Source organism: Grammomys surdaster, unplaced genomic scaffold (assembly GCF_004785775.1).
Source record: "Grammomys surdaster isolate TR1022 unplaced genomic scaffold, NIH_TR_1.0 126176, whole genome shotgun sequence".
In the NCBI taxonomy this organism is placed as follows: Eukaryota; Metazoa; Chordata; class Mammalia; order Rodentia; family Muridae; genus Grammomys; species Grammomys surdaster.
Genome location: NW_021620983.1, coordinates 501,849 through 524,385, shown reverse-complemented (window position 1 = coordinate 524,385; position 22,537 = coordinate 501,849). Strand labels below are relative to the sequence as shown.

At 38.2% G+C, this 22,537-nt stretch overlaps 2 protein-coding genes and 1 non-coding gene across 6 annotated transcripts in view; all 3 read right to left on the bottom strand.

The window, feature by feature from the left end:
- Positions 1–22,537, bottom strand: part of Dennd5b (DENN domain containing 5B) — a 132,829-nt gene that overhangs the window by 59,732 nt on the left and 50,560 nt on the right. For all 4 annotated transcript variants that reach the window (XM_028757571.1, XM_028757572.1, XM_028757573.1 and 1 more), the window contains 3 exons: positions 15,796–15,983; positions 5,821–6,357; positions 2,003–2,234 (listed from right to left, as the gene is read on the bottom strand). In XM_028757571.1, the coding sequence (XP_028613404.1) occupies positions 2,003–2,234; positions 5,821–6,357; positions 15,796–15,983 (957 nt within the window). The remainder of the gene's footprint in view (positions 1–2,002; positions 2,235–5,820; positions 6,358–15,795; positions 15,984–22,537) is intronic.
- Positions 10,656–11,145, bottom strand: LOC114612601 (elongin-C-like). The gene is made up of 2 exons (XM_028757575.1): positions 11,101–11,145; positions 10,656–10,931 (listed from the first exon to the last, which is right to left on the bottom strand). The coding sequence occupies exons 1-2, from the start codon at positions 11,143–11,145 to the stop codon at positions 10,656–10,658; spliced, it is 321 nt and encodes a 106-aa protein (XP_028613408.1).
- LOC114612646 lies at positions 13,396–13,502 on the bottom strand. Its single transcript, XR_003710062.1, has one exon. It is a non-coding gene; the product is annotated as a U6 spliceosomal RNA (small nuclear RNA).

Here is a 22,537-nt window from a genome sequence, read left to right as displayed (position 1 = left end):
CACACACACACACACACACACACACACACACACACACACACACACACGGGGTGGGAAGAGAGAGAGAGAGAGAGAGAGAGAGAGAGAGAGAGAGAGCGAGCGCGCTGTGAGGGATAGAGGGCACCATAGACAGACAGTCTTCTTTTATTTTTTCAAAAGTCTTTAAAATTTCTAGGGAACTATGGTCTTAACCTAATCTTATTTTCTTAAATGCTAAGTCTCTAGTGGTATATTTTCAGGAAGTTCACACAATTTCTGTGATGAGAGTGGGATTATCAAGCTCCGGGAGGCAAAAAGAAAATCCATTTTAATTAGTAAGATTTTCCAGAGGCACATTAAGCTAAGGAATTGGTACTTAATTCCATTTTAAAAATTCTGTCAGGAAGAGAGAAGAAGGAAGTTTCCCAAATGAGGTGTTTATGTAACTATTAAAAGGATCGGAAGTCAATTCTCTGAGCAAACAACTTCACTTATTCTGTCTCCTCAGGTTCTAGAAACACAGAGGCACTTGCCACTTCCTGAAGGGGCTCCAGGAAGTTGCCTTTATACGTGGGAATACAGAGTGATGTTGAAGACTATGAGCACTGCATAAAAATTATCATTTAATACTTCTTCCCTTGACAACTCTAAAGCCACTCTATTCCTCTCATGACTGAGCTATTTCAATAGAGATGAGAAGGTGAGCAAGCACGAGAAGCAGGGCGAGAAGAGCTTCTTATCTGTGGTCTAAAATTAAAAGTGCCACTTTTTACTGAATGAAAAGAAATAAAGGAAGAGGCATTTGTGTAATATGTATCTCTACTCAGCAAAGAATGGTTAGGAGTGAAGCATAAATGTATAAAACTATATGAATTGGGACATTTTACATATTTGTTAATGAATAAAAACCACTAAAAAGATTAAGGCTTTAGATATTAGAAATCAGTCAGATTTGGATCCAACTCATGGCTCTACCAATAACTTGCTATAGAACCACAACCAAGTTCTTCCATCTTTCAGTTTCCTAACCCACAGAATGAGAAAATATCTATGCATATACCCTGTCATTAAGACTACAAATAAAAAGGCATGTCAAGGCAAACACTGGCATAAAGACCGACACACAGGAAGGACTCAGATGCTGGCTTCTGGTATGATTATTAATTTAACAGACTGTAAAGTACTATCAGACAAGACCAGGAAAACTTCTCATTCTTTGGGGGAAACTGATGTTAGGGTTGAGAGACTCTTTAGTTTGAATGCAAACGTCTAGAGGTTTCATTTCAAGAAATGAAACTATGTAACTTATTACCACAAAGCAAATAAGAACTGTTTTAGTTATGAAAACTAGACAGTGTCTCAGATTTCCTTTTTGTTTTGGTTTTACTTTAGACTGACTCTTACTACACTTCCCAGGCTGGCCTTAAACTCCTGGTCCTTCTTGCTTTGACTCCCTAGTGCTAGGATTTACGCAGGTACTACTATACCCAATTTCAGGTTTACTATTTTAAATTAATAGCTAGAGACAAGAGGTGATGAGTAAGAAGGCAACATCAATAGCAAGAGAGAAGTTAACATTTTTTTTCCCAACACAAGAAAAATAACAAAAATCTGCATCTTCTTGTCAAACAATTCAATTTATTATTATCTTTTCTTGTTCAGGGTAAAGGAAAAGGAATGTCCACAGGAATAGAAATTCACAGAAATCTGAAATTACCAAAACACTTCTTGCTAACACCAGGATTATTCATGATGTCCCAAAATGTAATTTTGTAGTTTAGTGGTGATGGGCCATGCCTTTAATCCCAGCATTCAGGAAGCAGAGACAGGCAAATCTGAGTTGGAGGGCAGCCTGATTTACATTGCAAGTTCCAGGATTGCCAGAGTTACACAATGAAACTCTGTTTTGAGCTTCCCTTCTCCCCTCCCAAAAAGAAAATGATTTTTGTGTTGAAAAAGTCAACAGTTTATAAAAAGAAATGATTGTGCACGTTAAAAAAAAAACAATATATGGTAAATATACCTGCTTCTTTTAAACTGCTGCATTTCTGATATATAGATGTCCTCAGGGTAGGTGCCCTCACATTATACAATCTGATCTTTTCAATCCGAGAATCAAAGACCCGAAGCAGAGGGTCTTTCTCTTCCCATTGAGACATGATTTTATTATCAATAAATGTGGCAAACATCTGTGTTTCAATGAAGCGTGAAAGAAATGGCAGGTAAGGCTCAGGCTGGTCAGAGAGGAAAGAAGCCTGTAAAGAGATAATTGGCAAATTATTACTTTTATGTTAATATTATAAAAGATGAAACTGAAGTTTGTTGTTAAGGTCATTACTTTTCAAACTTATTACACATAAAACTGATACTTGGCATTTAAAAAGTCTTGCAAATCTGTTTGTTTTTCTTTTTCCCTAAGTTATAGACTTTAGGTCACTTAGGGCTTTGGTATTGATCTTACCTTTTGGAACTGATTTATATTAGTATCCTGATGACCATAATGGAGAATAGAGAACATTAGCGAACGATGGTGGGTATGTCACTATACAATGGATTGTCAACCACTCACTTCATTTACCATTACATTGTGATTCTTCTCCCCTGTGAGTAATCTCTTCTGTACTCTGATTCCAGCTTAGGAAATGAACGTCTACCAGACGGCTGCTAGATGTATAACTGAGATATATATGTATATATTACAGTAATTTGCATGATTATTCAAGAACTTAAAAATGACAGTGTAGAATTTGTGCCTATTGATAAAGTTCTTTTGGTCAAGTAGATGTTTTTCTAGGCTCACTCTTGTTAACTCAAGATCAAACTCAGACACAACTGTCTGAGAACATTGCCTAAAAACAAAAAAATCATAGAAGTGGACCTTCAAAAACATACAGGCTATTATTTTCTTCTACTAGCCTGTCTGATATAATTTTTTTGTTTTGTTTTTCGAGACAGAGTTTCTCTGTGTAGCCCTGGCTGTCCTGGAACTCACTCTATAGACCAGGTTGGCCTTGAACTCAGAAATCTGCCTGCCTCTGCCTCCCAAGTGCTGGGATTACATAAAGGCGTGCACTACCACTGACCAGCCTGATGTAATAATTTATAATTGGATTTTAATCTTAAGTGTTCACATTTTTTTGTGCTCTGCAGGTTCATGTGTGAGTATGTAGGGATTCTAATTGGTTAATATCAGCTCAAACTTGTAACTGAATTCCTGTTTTACTCACTGTGTTGGTTTGCTTTTCATTCTTTCACTCTTCAGAGTGGACTCGGTGTATCAGAGCCCAAAGAAGACACAGATGGGGGCAGTTCTGACATAGATGGGGAACAGTTCTGACACAGATGGGGGCAGTTCGGACACAGATGGGGGGCCGCTCTGACTGGGGGGGTGCAGTTGAAACATAAGATGCTTTGCTTAGTACTCACCATCTACTTCCTGGCATATCTAAGTTTTCCATCTCAATACTTTAGGAGACTTTTAATAAAACCTTCATAGAATCCACTTTTCAATTTAGGTGCTTCCAGAGTTTGAATGCAATTATGTAAGTCCAAATACCCAGACAGACTCACAGTACTCTCTAGAAATCAGTTCACCTCCTTAAGTGCTATTTCACAGATGAACATCAAATTTACTTTTTATAGAACAGAATATGGCCTCCCCCTCATCAGGCCTTTGATTTTCAGATTCTTGTGTTCTATAAAATTTAAAATCAACCAGAAGTTGGCTTGCAAGACTACTATGCCCTTTATATTTCCTTTGTAAAAAGTAAGAAGTCCACAGCGTTCTGGAACCTAACATGTACTTTTCATTTTCTTTTTTTTTTTTTTTTTTTTTAAAATTTTTATTTATTTATTATATGTAAGTACACTGTAGTTGTCTTCAGACACCCCACAAGAGGGCATCAGATATCATTATAGATGGTTGTGAGCCACCATGTGGTTGCTGGGATTTGAACTCATGACCTCTGGAAGAGCAGTCAGTGCTCTTAACCACTGAGCCATCTCACCAGCCCTACTTTTCATTTTCTTAGGGGTTATACAGAAAGAACCCCACTTCTAGTATGAAACTACATAAAGCATAAAAAAGAAAAAGGCACTAGGATATGAACTTAAATCAGAATCTGAACTGCTCCAAAGACAGATCATGAATACATAAGTTTAGTTCTTAAGCTGGAGAAAAATTATAGTAAAATTAAGCAAAAATGAAGGCAGCTCATAGGGCAGAAATATATTTCAAAAAAAGGTTTCTCAACATTAAAAAAATTTAATCAAGCATTAAGTACACCAGTAAATCCTGATGCACATAATACATTATCCTCCATAGGAAAAAAGATCTGGTGAAATCAGAAAATAATCTTTGATACTACACAAACATTTAGTAAAAACCTATTTGTCAGATGCTCCAAAATCAAACATTTAGCATCTTGGAGTGTAATGGCTCCTTTGGGAGTTCTTCTATGACACGTTCTAACAGCAGAGTGATGTTTGTTCAGTAACAGAGGCAGAGGACTGAACTGCATCCCCGTGGCCTAAAAGACTTCCTGGGCATCTCTAGTGCTGTGTCTGTTGGAGAAACCTGGGGCATATGAACAACACTGGACAGAAGGCAGCACACCTGGAAAGTCACTTCCACAGGACAGTAAAAGCTGATACATTTTCTAGTCTCCTTTTCTAAAAACTCTAGAACATAATCCTAGAGTAACGGTCATGAAACCCAATTTATTCATTCGTTCTCTTTTAGGATACGAAAGACATAAAAATTAGGCTTATGAAACTCAACTGTTACCTTTACACGAACAAACTGTGACCTATATCACTGGGTGAAAACTAAACTATCAGTAAGAATCTCTTTTTTTGTTTTTTTTTTTTTTTTTTGTTTTTCAAGACAGGGTTTCTCTGTTTAGCCCTGGCTGTCCTGGAACTCACTCTGTAGACCAGGCTGGCCTCGAACTCAGAAATCCGCCTGCCTCTGCCTCCCAAGTGCTGGGATTAAAGGCGTGCGCCACCACTGCCCGGCTCAGTAAGAATCTCTTAGAAAAAAGGAACAGGTTTAGTTTTTTTTAGACTTAGTCATAAAACAAGTGAAAATCAAAAAACTTGCAAAAATCAAGTTCCTATAATTTAAACATTGTTCAAGTACAGAAAGTTAAGATATAGCAATTTAATACACAATTTAAAGGCCAGTTTTATGAGCGGTCAATTTGCTTTTTTGTTTTTGAGACCGGTCTCAGGTTTCTCAGGCTGTTCTCAAACTTACTACAAAGCAGAGGACAGCCTTGCATTCCTCTGCTTCTACCTCCCAAGGACTTGTTCTCTTGTGAAACTATTTTATCTAGCATAAAGTACCTAATGGAATGGAAAAAAAAAAAAAAGGAAAAACTTGTGTTTAAAAAGCAAAAAAGAGCCGGAGCCGGGCGGTGGTGGCGCATGCCTTTAATCCCAGCACTTGGGAGGCAGAGGCAGGCGGATTTCTGAGTTCGAGGCCAGCCTGGTCTACAGAGTGAGTTCCAGGACAGCCAGGGCTACATAGAGAAATCCTGTCTCGAAAAACAAACAAAACAAAACAAAACAAAACAAAACAAAGCTAAAAAGATCCTCTTGGAGACGGGGTGGGGTGGGGGTGGGGGTGGGGGAGGGAGGAGGAATGGGAAGAGGAACTGGGAAGAGGGTGGACCAGGAAGGGGATAATGACTGGACTGTAAAAAAAAAAAAAAAGAACCGATTAAAGATAATTTAGAAGGAAGGAAAGAAAGAAAAAAAGAATGTTATTAAAAAAAGTTAAAAAGAGTAGTAGTTTAGGCTGTTGATAATCATAAGGAGGAAAACTATAGTTCTTTTTACTTTGTCAAAGTTCTGCATCTGTTCCCGATTGGTCAGCCAGGACTCCATGTCCTGGGCAGTCTGAATCACAAATGCTTCATAATCTGCAAACATCTGTGTAAAGCGGTTAGCAAAGACCTCTCGCAGCTGTACATTGAGCTGGTAGTCCCTCAAGTCTGCCTCTTCACACTGCAACTTTAAATCCTTTTCTTTTTCATTCAGAGAAGCTGGGAGGTCAATTTTTTCCATAGTCACTCCAGTCCTCTTGGCAAGAGCCTGGAGGCGGGCTATGGTTTCACTGCCCTTCAGTAACTCATACACGCTGACGCTGTTGTTGGGGACATTTCCATTCTTTTTGTCATTAGCCAAATCTTTCAGAACCATATTCTTCAATTTGGTGGCACTCTCACTACAATGTAGGTTGCCCTCGGGAGGAATCCCAAATTGGAGAAGAACTTCAGACAGCTCTTGGATAAAATCCACTTTATTGGGGAACTGTGGAAATTCTTCAGGCAACTCAATAAAATGGTTGTCAATATCTACGAAGCACAGATTAGCCTGAAATGGAAAAAGAGAAAAACAGAAAGGGGTTTTTTAACTCGTACAAGGCTGACTGATTAAAACTGAAGTGATTTCAAGGGCTCCAATGTTGCAGATCCAGAGCCAAATTATCTTGTGCTATTTTTTGCCTCCTGAATAGCATTACTGCCCATCTGTGTTTGGCCTAACATTTTTATAAGTACCAATGAGACACTTTAGCTTCTACCAACCTAAAGACTAGGAATGTCAACAATTAATATTTGAGGCCTATAGCAGAGACTTCCCTGCTTTGCTGTAACCTGCTTACCTCTCTAGTAGCAGTAAAAACAAAAATTGAAGTCAGGCATGGTAACACACATCTTTAATCCCAGCACTCCTGAGACAGTGGAAGGTGGGTCGCTGAGTTCAAAGGCAGTCTGGTCTACATAGTGAGTTCCAGGACAGCTACATAGTGAGACCAAATCACAAGGAAAAAGGAAGTCTGCTCCCTCTCTCTGCCTGCTTGATCTCACTCTTGCTAGCAAGTCCATTCTGTCATTGGCATTAGAGCCTACTTCTTCAGGATTCTAGTGTATACTGAAGACCAGCTGAGAAATCCAGCCTCATAGACTAAGTAAGCAGCTACTGGATTCTTGGACCTTCTGTTGGTAGACAGTCATTTTAGACTAGGAGGATCAGAGCCTGTAAGGCATTCTAATAAATTCCTTCTCTTTCTCTCTGTATATAATTTCCCCCTCCATTCATACGTTCTGTTCCTCTGGAGAACCTTGATTAACACAATCATGTAGATAGCAAACTGCCCCTCAGGAAAGCTGTCTGTTTTACTTAAAGACTTGTCGAAAAGATGGGAGGAATAACTATCTCTTTAATGAGATAGGTACTTACATGCCCTAGAAGCCTTCCCAAACGGTAGTTACTTACATATCCTCAAGGCTAACTAAACCTTTGCTTTCTAGGAAAGTCTCTCTTTCTTATCTTTTTTTAAAAAATTTACCTTTTCAGATGCTGACCACAATTCTAAGTCAGTTACCTCTGAGCATCTTTACTGTCCTTCTGAAGGCCCTGTCTCCCATGCAGGTGGTAGAAGAATGTCAGTGCTGAATCTGCCACTGTTTTGTAATGCAAACGCAACTTTTTTTTTTTTAAATCTATGTAGATCTTCCCAGACTGTGAGATTTTTACCATGCCTAGTATTGTTTTTCTCTCAAACTCTAATTGTCTTTAAGTTTCTTTCTGAGTTGTCTTATTTTATGAGACTAAGAATTGGTAAAAGGGACTATTCCCTGGCAATAATATTTGTCTTTGTGAGCAGGCTTTTTTTCTAGTTCATTCATTTTCTATCAAATGAAATAACTTCCTTTTGTGTCTGAATAAAATTTCATTGTGTATGCAAGCCACATTTTTCTGATTATTCTATTTGTGGTTACTGATCCCCTATCTTGGCTACTATGAATAATGCATCAATAAGCATGGAGGTGCAGGGATCTCTGTGGTACTTGGACTTAGATTCCTTTGGGTGTATACCCAGGAATGTTATAGCTGGATCATAAGGTAGTTCGATTTTTCATTTTTTTAGGGACTTCCATAGTCACTTTCATATTGGCTTTATTAATTTATATTCCCACCAGCAGTGTGTGATGGTTCTTCTTTCTCCACATTCTCACTAGTATTTGTTATTTCCTTTCCTTTCTTTTTTTTTTGGTTTTTCGAGACAGGGTTTCTCTGTGTAGCCCTGGCTGTCCTGGAACTCACTCTGCAGACCAGGCTGGCCTCGAACTCAGAAATCTGCCTGCCTCTGCCTCCCAAGTGCTGAGATTAAAGGCGTGCGCCACCACCGCCTGGCTATTTCCTTTCTTTTTATTTTTTGAGACAAGGTCATATAAACCAGGCTAGCCCTACCTTGCTATGTAGCTAAGGCTGGTATACTGCTTCAACTTCCCAGGTATTAAGACTAGAGATATGCCATCTTCAGAAAATATTTTTTTTTCTCTTCTCTTTCCTTTTCCCTCCCTCTCTGTGGGGAATTTGAATGAGAATGGCCCCCAAAGACTCACTTGTGTGAAGGCTTAGCCCATAGGGAGTGGCACTGTTTGGAGCTGTGGACTTGTTGGAGAGTGTGTCACTGTGGAGGTAGACTTCGAGGTCTCTTAAATGCTCAGACTATGGTCAGTGTGGTGTACAGTATCCTTCTGCTGCCTGCAGATCAAGACGTAGAATTCCTGGCTCCTCCAGCACCATGTCTCCCTGTACACTACCATGCTTTCCATCATGGTGATAATGGACTAAACCTCTGAAATTGTAAGTCAGTTCCAATTAAATTTTTCTTTAAAGAGTTGCCTTGGTTGTGGTGTCTCTTCACAGCAATGAAATCCTAAGACACTCTCCTTTTTCTCTCTTTCTTCTCCCCTACCCCAAATTTACTTTTCCATATCCCACCTTGCTGGGAATAGGACCCAGGTACATGTGCTAACTTGGGCTATATCCCCAGCATCAGAAGATGTTCTTGGTTTGATAAAAAGGTATGACAGAAATCAGATGAAGTATTTTCCAAATTTATTTATACCTTCGACTTGCCAGAAGTAAAGTCAAGTCTCAAGTTAAACTCAATAAAAAAAAATCCAGGATTTTCCCTTGTTCAAAAACATGTAATCGACAATCATTCCTAGAATCTGATGTAATATTTAAGTCTAGACTTTTAGTGGAAGCCAGCAAGTTAGGTGGTTTTCTGGAACCTGCTCTAATGTGTATCTCCACACACACACCTGTGACTCTGACAGGTTTTATGGACAGTTCCTATTCCTTCATTTTTCCTTATTTCCTACATCAGCAGTTTTCTCTTCTTTGGCCTCTAGAGAACAGGATATACTGGGAGCATAGCAGGGAGAAGGTAGGTTGTCATAATTCAAATAGCTCTTTAATAGCTTTTGGAATTTATTCACTTACTCATTATTTTGAGACAAGGTTTCAAGTATCCCTGGCTGGTCTTGAACTCACAAGATCTGCTCACTTCAGCCTCCTAAGTGTTAGGATTAAAGGCCTGTGCTACCTGACCACTCCCAGCTCATCTTCACTGTTAGTCTGTTAGTCAGAAATCTCTCGGCACTTTCATTTCAAACTTCTGTACTGATACTTCCCTGCTTTCTTTCTGTTTTCATCCCTCTCCTATTTAAGAAAAGAGAGAAAGCACTTGATATCTTGCTTATACTCATGAAATCAATGCTGTTCTGCAAATGTATTGCCAGATGAGAATCTGGCACCTAAGTTACTGCCTATCTTCACATTCACATATAAGCCTCTCATAGCTTCCTGTGTTTGCTTAGAAGGGCCCCAAAGGGCCTTACTATCAACAAAGCAGAAACGAATGCAAGCCCCTGATAATCTACTGAAGAAAATCCAAAGGCCCTTTCTCTTAAAAAAAAAAAAAAAAAAATCTGGAGAAATGGTTCAGCAGTTAAGAGTACTAGCTGCTCTTCCAGAGGTCCTGCGTTCAATTCCCAGCAACCACATGGTGGCTCACAGCTATCTGTAATAGGATCCAATGCCCTCTTCTGCTGTGTCTGAAGACAGCTACAGTGTATTCATATACAATAAATAAATAAATAAATAAATAAATCTTTTTAAAAAACCCAAAAACTTCAACAAAAGAAATTTTGTTAAATTGCCTTCTCTTTTTTGACGCTATTATAGTTTTTTTTAAAAAATTCTTCCACAAGACCCCATGAAGTACTGTACACATGATAAAACAAATATGCTCATATTTGTTTCTATATTTCTTTTTATGCACTTAAACAATACTGCAGTTTATCAAAAAACACAAAGAAATTTCAACTCTTATTCTCTGAGTTACAAAAATCAAGGTTTGGCTAAGTTATCAGCATGTTTTTCATGTAATTGTTTGCATAACTCTAGTAATGCTCAGTGGCTTAAGATCAGAACTGGTTCTTACAGAAACACCCAAAACATAAAAAGCCCCTGTATTTACCTGTAGAATACTCATTTATTCTTACACTCCAGGATTTGCTGTATCAGTTATAATTTTAAAGGTCACATCCAAAGGAGAAAGCAAACCACCTGTAAACTGGCATTATTTATTTAATTTTTGGCTTGTGAAACATCCTTAATTTGTTGATGTAGCAAACAGATTTCAACTCTGCTACGAAAATGAGAGGAGGAATCTGCTCAGCAATTAACTTTAGACTTTGATTTCATACAGGCAGCATGCTATATGTGAAAAAATTACTAACTGAACTACAGGTATTAAATACTGAAAAAAATTAAGTTTATTGTAATTTATTTTATTTAACAATCTAGGAAGTTCACGGCCACCAGCAGTTCCAGTGCAATCTCAGGTGCAATTGGGATTCAGAAATTTCAGTGGAGCTGTTAGTATAGCGAAACTTGCAGGTGAAATACATGCACACTTTTGATAGCACATGTGAAGGGATCTCTCTAAAATTGACCTCGTTGGTTTCATTCTCGGCAAACTGACCTGGACCACTCAACATGGCCTTTATTGTTCCTGATGTTAATGCATGTTCTCTTTTTACAATAAATTCATGACCATCAGAAGATATTAATTTAGCCGGGCGGTGGTGGCGCACGCCTTTAATCCCAGCACTTGGGAGGCAGAGACAGGTGGATTTCTGAGTTCGAGGCCAGCCTGGTCTACAGAGTGAGTTCCAGGACAGCCAGAATTACACAGAGAAACCCTGTCTTGAAAAACCAAAAAAAAAAAAAAAAAAAAAAAGATATTAATTTCATATCAGGACCTTCACAGCCACTGCAGGTTTTCCTCTCTCCATCCATTATGTTCTTATAAAACTCTATCTGATCCCAGAGGAACTTTAGTAGTTTCCTGGTGAGGCCGAGACGTGGTCTGCTAGTAAGCTGCATCCAAAGGAAGTGTCTATTTCTATATTTCTAATTTCTATATTTCTGAGTAACAGTGCCTGAAAACTCATGATATTAGCTCTAATTAAAAGCAATACATATGCCAGGCCTGGTGTCATAGATCTTTAGTCCCAACACTCAAGGCAAGCAGATATCTGTGAGTTCGAGATCAACCTGGTCTATGTATTGAGTTCAGGCCAGCCAGAGTTACTTAGTAAGACCCATCCAGTCTCTATAGCAAAAATGAAATAAAATACGTATTTCCTCAGAATCTTAAGGCAAGATGCACTAAAAAACGCGTTTCTCTGAACTTTTTTTCTTTTCTCTTCTTTTTTCTTTTTTTTAAAAATATATATTGGCACAGCCATATCCACTGAAAACACCGAGGGTCATGAAGCCAGCACAGCTGTTTGGCACAGTTCCAGCAAAGCTGAGCCACATGCTGCAGCTGCTGCTCTCCATTCTCTAACCATTGAGTTTTGGTCTCTGCATGCTGCATTCCTGGGGACTTTCTGCATTATGATTCATTTTATGCCTTTTCCTAAGAAAAATTGTGTCTGAGTCTTTTTAGGAAAATCTTAAAATTAACTTTATCTGGCCACTATTTGGAAGTCTTCCTTATGTCCTGGAGACCATTAAGCACAGAAAAACACATAGCTAGATGAGGCCACTGCTTAAGGAATCTTCTTGGTATATCCCCTGAGCAAACTCAAAACAGTATAATCGGTGCAAAGTAAACAGAGAGAATTGATAAACTCTGACTGGCCAGGAGAACAGGTTACAGATTCAAGGTCTCTTTTTATTATAGCTTAGAGCTCTCTGAAAATGTAGTTTAAAGATGGGGGTGGAGGGGGGCATACAGGTTACACTCCTGAAGGTATAAAACTCAGTAAATAAGATAGATTGACTAAAATAAACTTTTCCTACTTTATAGCATAGATGATGAAACATATAGTAAAAGAAGTTAGGTATTAGTATTTGCTATTCATAAAAAGACCATTTCGGATATTTTCTGTTTGTCTAGAGTGTTTTCAGGCTGTCATAATAGATGTGTTTGCTTTGGAGGAGACATTCTTTAGATTCTTTAAATTGGAGTTATAGGGCTCATAATAAAAATAAAATCTGGGCTGGAGAGATGGCTCAGTGGTTAAGAGCGTCAACTGCTCTTCCAGATGTCCTGAGTTCAATTCCCAGCAACCACATGGTAGCTCACAACCATCTGTAATGGGATCTGATGCCCTCTTCTGGTGTGTCTGAAGACAGCGACAGTGTACTCATATACATTAAATGAATAAATGAAAAAAAAAAAAACAAAATAAAATCTGTTTGTATTTTTTTAATTGGGACTGAACTTGTAACCTTGGACATACAATAAAAAAATCAAACACAATCTGTAATCATCAGTCTGTCTTTGTTCTGTGACTCCTGTATAAATAAAGAAGCACTGGATTGCTAGTCGGTCAGAGCTTCGAGATTCCCTGGACCACTGATACCAGACTCCCTCACGCCCCTCGACTACTTACCTCTTCTGCAAGACTCCCTGTCAAAGCACAGGGGAAGGTGCCCCCAGCAATATATTTTTTGTTCACTGGTGTTTTGCCTGCATATGTGTCTGTGTGAGGGTGTCAGAAGCCCTGAAACTGAAATTACAGATAGTGGTGAGCTGTCATGTGCGTGCTGGGTCCTCTGGAAGACCCAGTGCTCTTAACTGCTGAGTCATTTCTCCAGCCACCACTTTTTTTTTTCTAATTCAGTAAAGATGAGCAAGAATGGTTGAAGGTAAGGTCCCAGACTCTGTAATCAATGCCTAGAACTGCATTCTTCTACCTTCCCCCTCCCCATGCTACTCCCTAAAAGACAATACAACAAACGGCTACTAACATCTATCATTTTGGAATCATGGGAAAGAGAGTAGGTGGTTAATTATAAGTCTAGGAAGTTACATTAGACACCCAACAACTAAAATCATACCTTCCTAAAATAACTATTTTGTAAGCTTGCCATTTTCATAACTATTTTTAGAAACTTTCTTGCTAGATTTAGTCATTATTTCGTTTCAGAGTTTTCAGGAGAAAGGAGAGGGAAGCATCATGTAGTGCACATTTAAGTCTCTTTGTAGAAGACTTTTATATTTAATATATATATTTACATACATATATTTATATATAAAATTTGGAATGCTTCGCAAATTTGTGTGTCTTCCTTGTACAGGGGCCATGCTAATCTTCTCTGTATCGTTCCAGTTTTAGTATATGTGCTGCTGAAGTGAGCACATTTTTTTTTTTTTTGAGACAGGTTCTCACTATGTATGTAGCCCTGGCTGTGTTGGAACTCTCTATGTAGGCCAGGATGGCTTCAAACTCACTGAAATCCACTTGCCTTTGCCTCCCAAGTGCTAGGATTAAAGGTATGAAACACTACACTCATCTTAAGAAGACTAATTTTTTTATGTCTACTTCCTCCTTAAAATTATGTGAGGCTGTTTATTTCATTTCACTATATAATGCTTCCAGAGTGAAGAGACACATTGTTAGCTTTTTCTTCTAAAACAATGAGGCTCTTAACGTATAGTTTCTACACAGAAACACTGCTTATTTTTATAGTTGGTTCATGTTATTTCATATTATCCCATTATATGAATAGATAGATGAGTTTGTGTGATGAGCTCATGATTGGAAAAAAAGAACCCTAGAAAATCACAGACATCATTCTGAGGGTTTTTAGGAAATTTAACTGGCTTATCTTTAGAGTCAGATGAAACAAAGAAAGATCTTCCAACTATATGTATATTAAGTGGTGTTAAAATATTCTAAAAGGTATTCATATACCTGGGAAGAACTTTTATATATTTAAATTAAATTTCTTATATCATTTGATAAACAATGATACACATACACATAAAATCAATAAGAAACTAAAAACATTTTTTAAACAAAAATCCATTTGGTTAGTCTATTTCTTTTCCTTTGAAAATGCAAAGAATTTACTTCTTTAAACCAACAAGATACTTCATTAATATAATTAAGGAGAAAACAAGAAAATTCAGGGAATAGAGAAAGAAGACAGTTAGGTAGGGAAGTCAGAGAACATTCCCCTATTCCTTGACAAAGGACAGGACAATATGCACCTGTTTCATACGGCCTCAATCAAGCTATTTCCTCTTAAACGACATAGTTAATTTAGCCAAAGGCAACATGGTTGACTGATTACAGGATTTGCCACTCAGTACAATGCCTGTGGCTTAGTGTTATTTTAGATTCACTTCTTAAAAAATGAGAATTTCTATGAGAAATAACAACAAGTAAGGTGAAGGTGCTGACTGAATGCTAATAATGTAATTACATTATCAGCTATTTCATGTTTCAAATAGGTCATGCCACTTTCATCAATATTTTATTTCAAAGCTTTCCATTCCAATTTTGAATTGCATTAACAAGAGTTAAAAATTAAATTTAAAATGCTTTCAAGAACTCTTATTTTCTTCCTAAATATTTTAAAAACACAATGCAGAGAAAGAATAGAAACATTGAAGTGCCAAGAAGCTAAGGATTAACATTTTTGTTAACTTGGCACTGTCTGTGAACATTTAGGATAGGCTAATAACTGGCTTACATCTAAGATGGGAAGTGGTAAAGCATTACTGTTTCCATTATCCCCATTTTGCTGAGAGATTACTTTCCTTTCAGTGGAGGTCAAAAGTAAAATTTAACTCAGTAAGAATGATTCTAAAGGAATGTTAAATATGACAGTACTTACTTATCAACCTGACAACTAAATTAACTAAAACCCCCCAAATGGAGGTGTTCACCAGTGAGGTGTTTTTGCTTAATTTAAAGTGGGAAGATCCACTTAAAATCTAGATCTTTGAGGTGGGAAGATATACCTTTAATTCAGATATTTTGAGGTAGGAAGACCACTTCAAATCTGAGCCATGTTTTCTGCTGGAAGTCTACTCCATAAGGACAGAAAGAAGGAAGTTTCTGCTTGTCTGGTTGCTCTCGCCTTGCTAGCAAGTCCATTCCTTCAATGACATTAGAGCCTACTTCTTCAGGATTCCAATGTCTACTGAAGACCAGCTGAGATATCCAGATTCACGGACTGAGCAACTAGTGGATTCCTGGACTTCATGTTGCTGGACAGCATTCCTAGACTAGCTGGACCACAGCTTATATATCATACTAATCCCCTTTCTATATATATATTTATTCTATAAGTTCTGTTCCTCTACAGAACCATAATACACTGCTTAAAAACAAAAATTATAGCATGAGTCTGGAAAAGAAGTTAAATGCTTTTAGAATAAAATGGTTATATCATACTATTACTGAACCACCTTCAGAAATGTATAGTTGTGAAAATTTGTTATTGTCCTCCTCTGAAGTGTATTTAACTAGTGGTTGTGTTATAGAAAGTATCAGAAGAAACAGTCTTCAGGCTAAGGCCCTAACCCCAAAGCACCTGGGAGATTCACATGTAACCTACTGTACAAAGACAATATTACTTAATGAAAGAAGCCAGGACCTAAGTCAACAAATAGCATGCTTCATCACTAATGACAAGTTTTACCTCTTGAGGAAGTTCTAATTTAGACCGGTCAGTTCCTTCTTTTGACTGAAGTCCCATCAGATAAGGGACAGGGGCATCAAGAAAATGTAGCAGAGAAGCAGGGAGGATGGGTACATAAACATGCTGCCATTGAAAGGGGAACAAGAGTGTGGTAATGCCTTCTGCCACAGTCATCAGGCGCTGATAATCTGTACAGAACAAGAGAAATAAAAGGGAAGAATCCAAGTGAAACAATTGCTGAAATGAGCCTAAAATATTACAAAAATCAGTGTTAAAATAACTATTTTGGACTGGAGAGATGGCTCAGTGGTTTAGAGCACTCACTGCTCTAGCAGAGGACCTGGGTTTGATGTCCAGTACCCATATGATAGCTCACAGATGTTAGTAACTCCAATTCCAGAGGATCTGACATGTTCTTCTGACCTCTGAGGGCACCAGACACATGGTACACACGTATGATGAAGCCTGTAGATAACATGCATATATGTATGCACTTATATATATGCACTGTCACACATAAATAAATAAATCTTTTTTGAAAATTGAGAAATACTTCTTTATGATCATGGAAAAAGTAGTCCATCATAATCAAAGAGTTAAATTATTTCCCCCCGAATAGCTGTAGAAAGTTGGAAACACCATCACCACTCTTTGCTTCTTGAAATCAGTAGTATGTGAGTAATTTGGATTCTCTCCTTCTCCTCCCCAGCTCCCTGTCTTTCCAGGGTCTTACTATGTAGACCAGGCTGGCCCAGAACTCACAGAGAGCAGATTGATCCCTGCTCTGCCTCCCCAGTTCAGGGATCAAAGTCATGTGCCATTAGACATACATGGAGGAATCAGAAACTAATAAAATTGTTCTTGGTATCTAACCTATTGAAAAAGTACAAGACTGTTGCTATCACTTTCATACATACATATAAACATACACACACACACACACACACACACACACACACACACACACACATATATATATACACATTTTATACATGTGTGTATATGTATATAAATACATAACACACACATAAATAATTTCCAATTCAGAAGCTAGTTATTCTTTTCTTGTATAAATGATCAGGGCTATAGCTTTAATAAGCTGATTATATTTATTTTAGCACTTACTTTGTATAAAAAAAATCAACAGATGTAGGTAGTCATAGTCACACTATCTATATTTAACTCCTAACTACAGAATATCACCTCTAAGGATAAAAAGAATTGCCATGATCAAAGACTGAAGTTTTGTTTGGGTTTGAGACAGAGTTTGTCTGTTTAAAAGCCCCTGGATGTCCTAGAACCCATTTTGTAGACCAGGCTAGCCCCCAGCTTACAGAGATCCACCTGCTTCTGTCTCCCCAGTGCTGTGATTAAAGGTGTGAACTACCACACCCAGCTCTGGTTGTGTTTTCTTTACATGGACTAATTTATTTATCAAAACTAGCTACTGTCCACAATATTATGCTGCCCTCTTAAGCAGTCTGCCATATTTGTTTGTACTTACGCATGTTCACAGTCCCTATTTAAGCCCTTGGAGGCAAACAGATGTGTTTTATAATTAGACTTTTTTTTTGTTTTGTTTTGTTTTTCAAGACAGGGTTTCTATGTGTAGCCCGGGCTGTCCTGGAACTCACTCTGTAGACCAGGCTGGCCTCGAACTCAGAAATCCATTTGCCTCTGCCTCCCAAGTGCTGGGATTACATAAAGGCGTGCGCCACCACCGCCCGCTTAGACTTTTTTTTAAGTTTGAAAGGAAGATCATAATCTATGACAGGGATACAGCCTGTAGATAACAGTAATATTTTCAGAGCAAGTCATGTGAGTGTTCTATAGGGCACACACACACACACACACACACAGACAGACGGGGGGGGGGGGACTATAAATAAGTTTACTTTGGATCTGATCTGGTTTTGCTGATAAACCAGTTACAAAGACTTGAGAATTGAAGAAATTATGGATTTGTAAGAATTTCACAGAATTCTGTGTGCACAATTACAGTAAAACTGGGGGAAGCCTTTATAACTGTCTTTTGCAAAAGGTTGAAGAAAATGATCAGATGTTACTTATCTCATTTGACCAAGCATAAAAAAGATGTTTTCCACTTAAAAATTTTTTGTGCCATTTCATCATTAAAAGTTTTTAAAGATTTATTTTTATTATTTTAAATTTATGTGTATATGAGGAGCAAGACTGTATACATAATTGCACAAGAGGGTGCTGGATCTCCCTGGAGCTGGAATTACAAGTACTTGTGAGCTGCCTTATATGGGTGCTGGGAATTGAACTGGTCCTCTATAAGAGCAGAATATGTTCCTAACTGATGCTGGAGGCAGCCCAGAGGCTGGCAGGGGACCCAGACTTGATTCCTAGCACCTACGTGGTGGCTTACAATCATTCATAACTCTACAAGATTCAATGATCTCTTCCTTTTTCAACATAATATTTTTATTGATTATTTGGAATTTTTGTATAACGTACCTGATTAAATCTACTTCTCAGACCTCCCAGGTCCACCCCCACCCCCCACTCTGTGATCGCCCCCAAAACAAAAGCAGAAAAAGAAAAAAATTCCAAGTCTAATTTAAGTTCCCCATATACTTATTGGAGCATGGTCAAACTTGCAGTGGCAGCCCCTTAAAGAAAACTGAGTCCTCCCTGACCCCTACTCCCACCAGCAGCCAACAACTATGAAGAGCTGCACTTCGGTAGTAGCCCTATCACAGTGGTTTCCTTCACGACCTCTTCTTATATCCAAGGGCACCTTGCATGAATGTGGGACATAGATACAAATGCAAGCAAAACATCCATTCACATAATTAAGAAAAATTTAAGTTACATTTATTTATGTAATTTATGTAACTGGAGAAGGGGTTGGAAGACAACCTCACAGATCTGGTTCTTCTCTACCCCTATGCGAGTCCTGAGGACTGAATTCAGGCAAGCACCTTTACATGCTGAGTTATCTCACAGGCCCATTCCACAGCCCCGTCTCTACTTGAGGCAAAGACTTTTAGTAGATATTGTATTTTACAAATATAGTGGATAATCACGCTCTACTGCCCGAACTAGATGCATTCTGGCACCATGATTCTACATATTCCTTTGCTATTCAACCTGTAATGAAGGAACCACTCATTCTATCTTTATTGAACACAATCATTTTAAAGAGATTACCTCTATTATCTACAATACTGTAGGAATGTAGTTTAGTAGTAGAGCATTTGCCTAGTATGCATGTGATGCTGGTTCTCTCTGTCTGTCTTTGCCTCTCTCTCTCTCTCTCTCTCTCTCTCTCTCTCTCTCTCTCTCTGTGTGTGTGTGTGTGTGTGTGTGTGTGTGTGGTGTGTGTGATCTTATAGATCACACAGTGGCAGTGCCTGTTATTCTTTTGTGGTTAATTTCTACAGAAGAGCATGGCTTAGACGTGAGCATCAGATCAGTCTGTAAAACATCAAGGGCTACCTGTGAGAGAAGATCAGTTCTAAGACATCAGTATCTGATTTTATATTTCTTTATCCATCATATGCCAGATAATGTAAAAGGCTGGCTAGGAGTTTTAAGCAAATTATGTGCCAATTATCTATTAAATGTCTTTCGGCTCCAAATCCATTCAATTATACTTGGCCGGCCTCCAACCATTCTGACAATGAATACAGTATTAACCTTTGCCAGCAGAGGGCAATGGAGACACACCACAGGGTGTAAATTTTTTTTTTCCCCTTTCTGGTCCCAGAGTGCAATCTGTCTTGCTATTGCTGTATGACCAGCGGTATGGGTATTTGAAGACATCTGGTAGCACATTGCTATGCCACATGCCAAGAATGAACAGTTAATGGATACCGCTTACGGTCCTCTAATACACTGTATATTCATTCAGACTTCACACCACAGTGATATTCAACAAATCCTGTGGGTCTGTTCACCAGTCACAGACAACATGGGTCTTGGACTTTGTCTTCTGTTAGATCAGTGACTAAGGATCAGCTCTGGTCTCCAGGCAACATATTGATAAGTAACCTACTGGTCTCCATACTTTATGAATAGAATTTCATCAATGAGGTATCCACTACAGCTCTCGGGTATGGTCTCTTACTTAAATGTGTTTCATTGAGTATCCTTCAGAGTTTATTTTACAGGCTATTTTCTGATACAGTTTAGTAATAATTCATATTACATTCCTCTGCCTAAATTACTTTATGGTTTCTGTTTCCTAGCTGAACTTCAACTAAAAGGTAAAGGGATTTGAACAGTTAAACTCAATTCCTATCAAGCTGGCTAGTTTATTTGTGGTTGGGGAAACATACAGTTTTCTGGAAAACACACTTTCTTCAGGTAATGGTGGTTTGTAATGTGGGATATTTTCTTGCTTTATTTATAGAAACACCATGGGAAGTAAAAATAAATTACACATTTTTCTCCCCTCCCCTGGACTTTAAAAGACAAGGCTCATTTTCCCTCCAGTCCTATTTCCCACTTGTAAATGCTCTATGATCAATCTTTTCAGTTTTAAATTCTCTACAAGATTGGTAGATATATCATACTTTCTAGTAATGAAATCAATTGGCAGAAAGAACATTTCTTTTAAGTGGATCAAGAAGTAAGAAGCAGGGGCTGGTAATACAGTCATGGCAATGCTTTTCTAGCATGCACAAGGCCTCTGTATTCAATCACTAACACAGAAAAAAGAAATGAGAAAGGTTTTCTTTAAACATTTTTTTTGCATGTGTATATGTGTTAATACATATGCATGCCAGAGGTTGATATCAAGTGTCTTTCTCAGTTGCTTTCCATCTTATTTAAGAGATAAGGTCTCGGCCAGACTAGTGGCGCATGCCTTTAATCCCAGCACTTGGGAGGCAGAGACAGGTGGATTTCTGAGTTCGAGGCCAGCCTGTTGGTCTACAGAGTGAGTTCCAGGACAGCCAGGGCTATACAGAGAAACCCTATCTCGAAAAACAAAACAAAACAAACAAAAAAGAGATAAGGTCTCTCACTAGAAATCACCACTTTGGCTACACTGGCCGACCACTGACCTCCAAAGATTTGTTTGCACTACTCCCTTCCTCAGAGCTGAAGTTACAGGTGTGTACCATTGCAATTGCCTTTTACAAAAATGACAGGGATTTCAACTGAGGTACTCATGCTTACCTGGCAAGCACTCTATTGGCTGAGCTATCTCCCCATTCAACATTATCTTTATCTTAGTCAGTGTTCTATTGCTGAAGAGACACCATGACCACAACAACTCTTATAAAGAAAAGCACCTAACTGAGGCTAGCTTACAGTTTCAGAGGTTTAGCCTATTATCAGATGGTAGGAAGCATGGCAACACACAGGCAGACATGGTCCTGGAGAAAGAGCTAAGATTTCTACACACTTCCTCCAATGTCACATCTACTCCAACAAGGCCACACCTCCTAATCCTTTCAAATAGTGCCACTAAGCACTAAGCATTTAAGTATATGAGCTGATGGAAGTCACTCTTATTCAAACCATTGCAAGCATGCCCATCCATCCATCCATCCATCCATCCATCCATCCATCCATCCATCCATCCATCCATCATTTGTTTGGTTTTTCAGGCCAGGGTTTCTCTCTCTAGCCTTGTAACTCATTCATGTTTTGTAGAACAGGCTATGCCCAAACTGAAGATCCACTTGCCTCTGTTTCTTGAGTGCTGGGATTAAAGGCACATGCCACCATGCCCAGCCTCCATTCAGCATTTAAAAGTAAAATATTTTATTTTATTTTTTGTCCTCACTGATTCAGAGAGATGGATATGTGATAGCAGTTATTTTAAGACAAGTCTCAGCATGGCAGATGCAGCTCTTCATGATTTAGCTCTTGTTTGCTTTACTTCTCACCATTACCTTACAAGCAGCCAAACTCCTGTTGCAGGTCATTCTGTGACTAAGATATCTTCACAGATTTATGCACCTCTGTATATCTTCCTCTTTGCAGAAATGTCCATCCTTGTATGTGGCAAAATTTGTACCTTTAGAAGATCTCTAATACTATTAGAGACTTTTACACTGATTCTTTTCTTTTTTTTTTTCTTTTTAAGGACAGCCTTGGCCTGAATTTACTATATAGACCAGACTGGCCTCAAACTCACAGAGATCTGCCTACTTCTATCAGCCTATTAATGCTGGAATTAAATGCTCACACTACCACACAAAACTGATAACTATTTCTAATCTCAGAATTTTCAGAATGTGATACAGGGTTTACTACCTTGTTATTGGCCAATAAATGTATTGAGAAGTTACATATATTAACATATAAGGCATGTAAAATGAAATACAATATGCTTGGCTCTGTTAAAATATACTGTTAAAATTAAAATTAATTTTAAATTAATTTAATTAATTAAAATTAAAATATACTGTTAAAATTTTCCCTAGAATATCCACCAGGCTCCAATGAATGATGGCTCTGCTTAAACTTGGCAAATCACAACAAAACAAAAATACATGAACATGCGTAGCAGCTGGTGTTCTCTTTATAATCATGTTACCAAAAACAAAACAAAACAAGCCTGAAAAACAAACAAACAAAAAACAAACAAAAACAAAACAAAAAACAAACCTGTTTGCAGTCTCTGCCCCCAACTGGATTTCATTTGTAATAAAGAATTGCCATACAGCCAATGGCTCGGCAAAAAGAGATGGGGCGGGACCCTTAGAGCTGCGTGGGCTACACAGGAGGAAGAAAGGGAGAATCACCATGACCCAGCAGA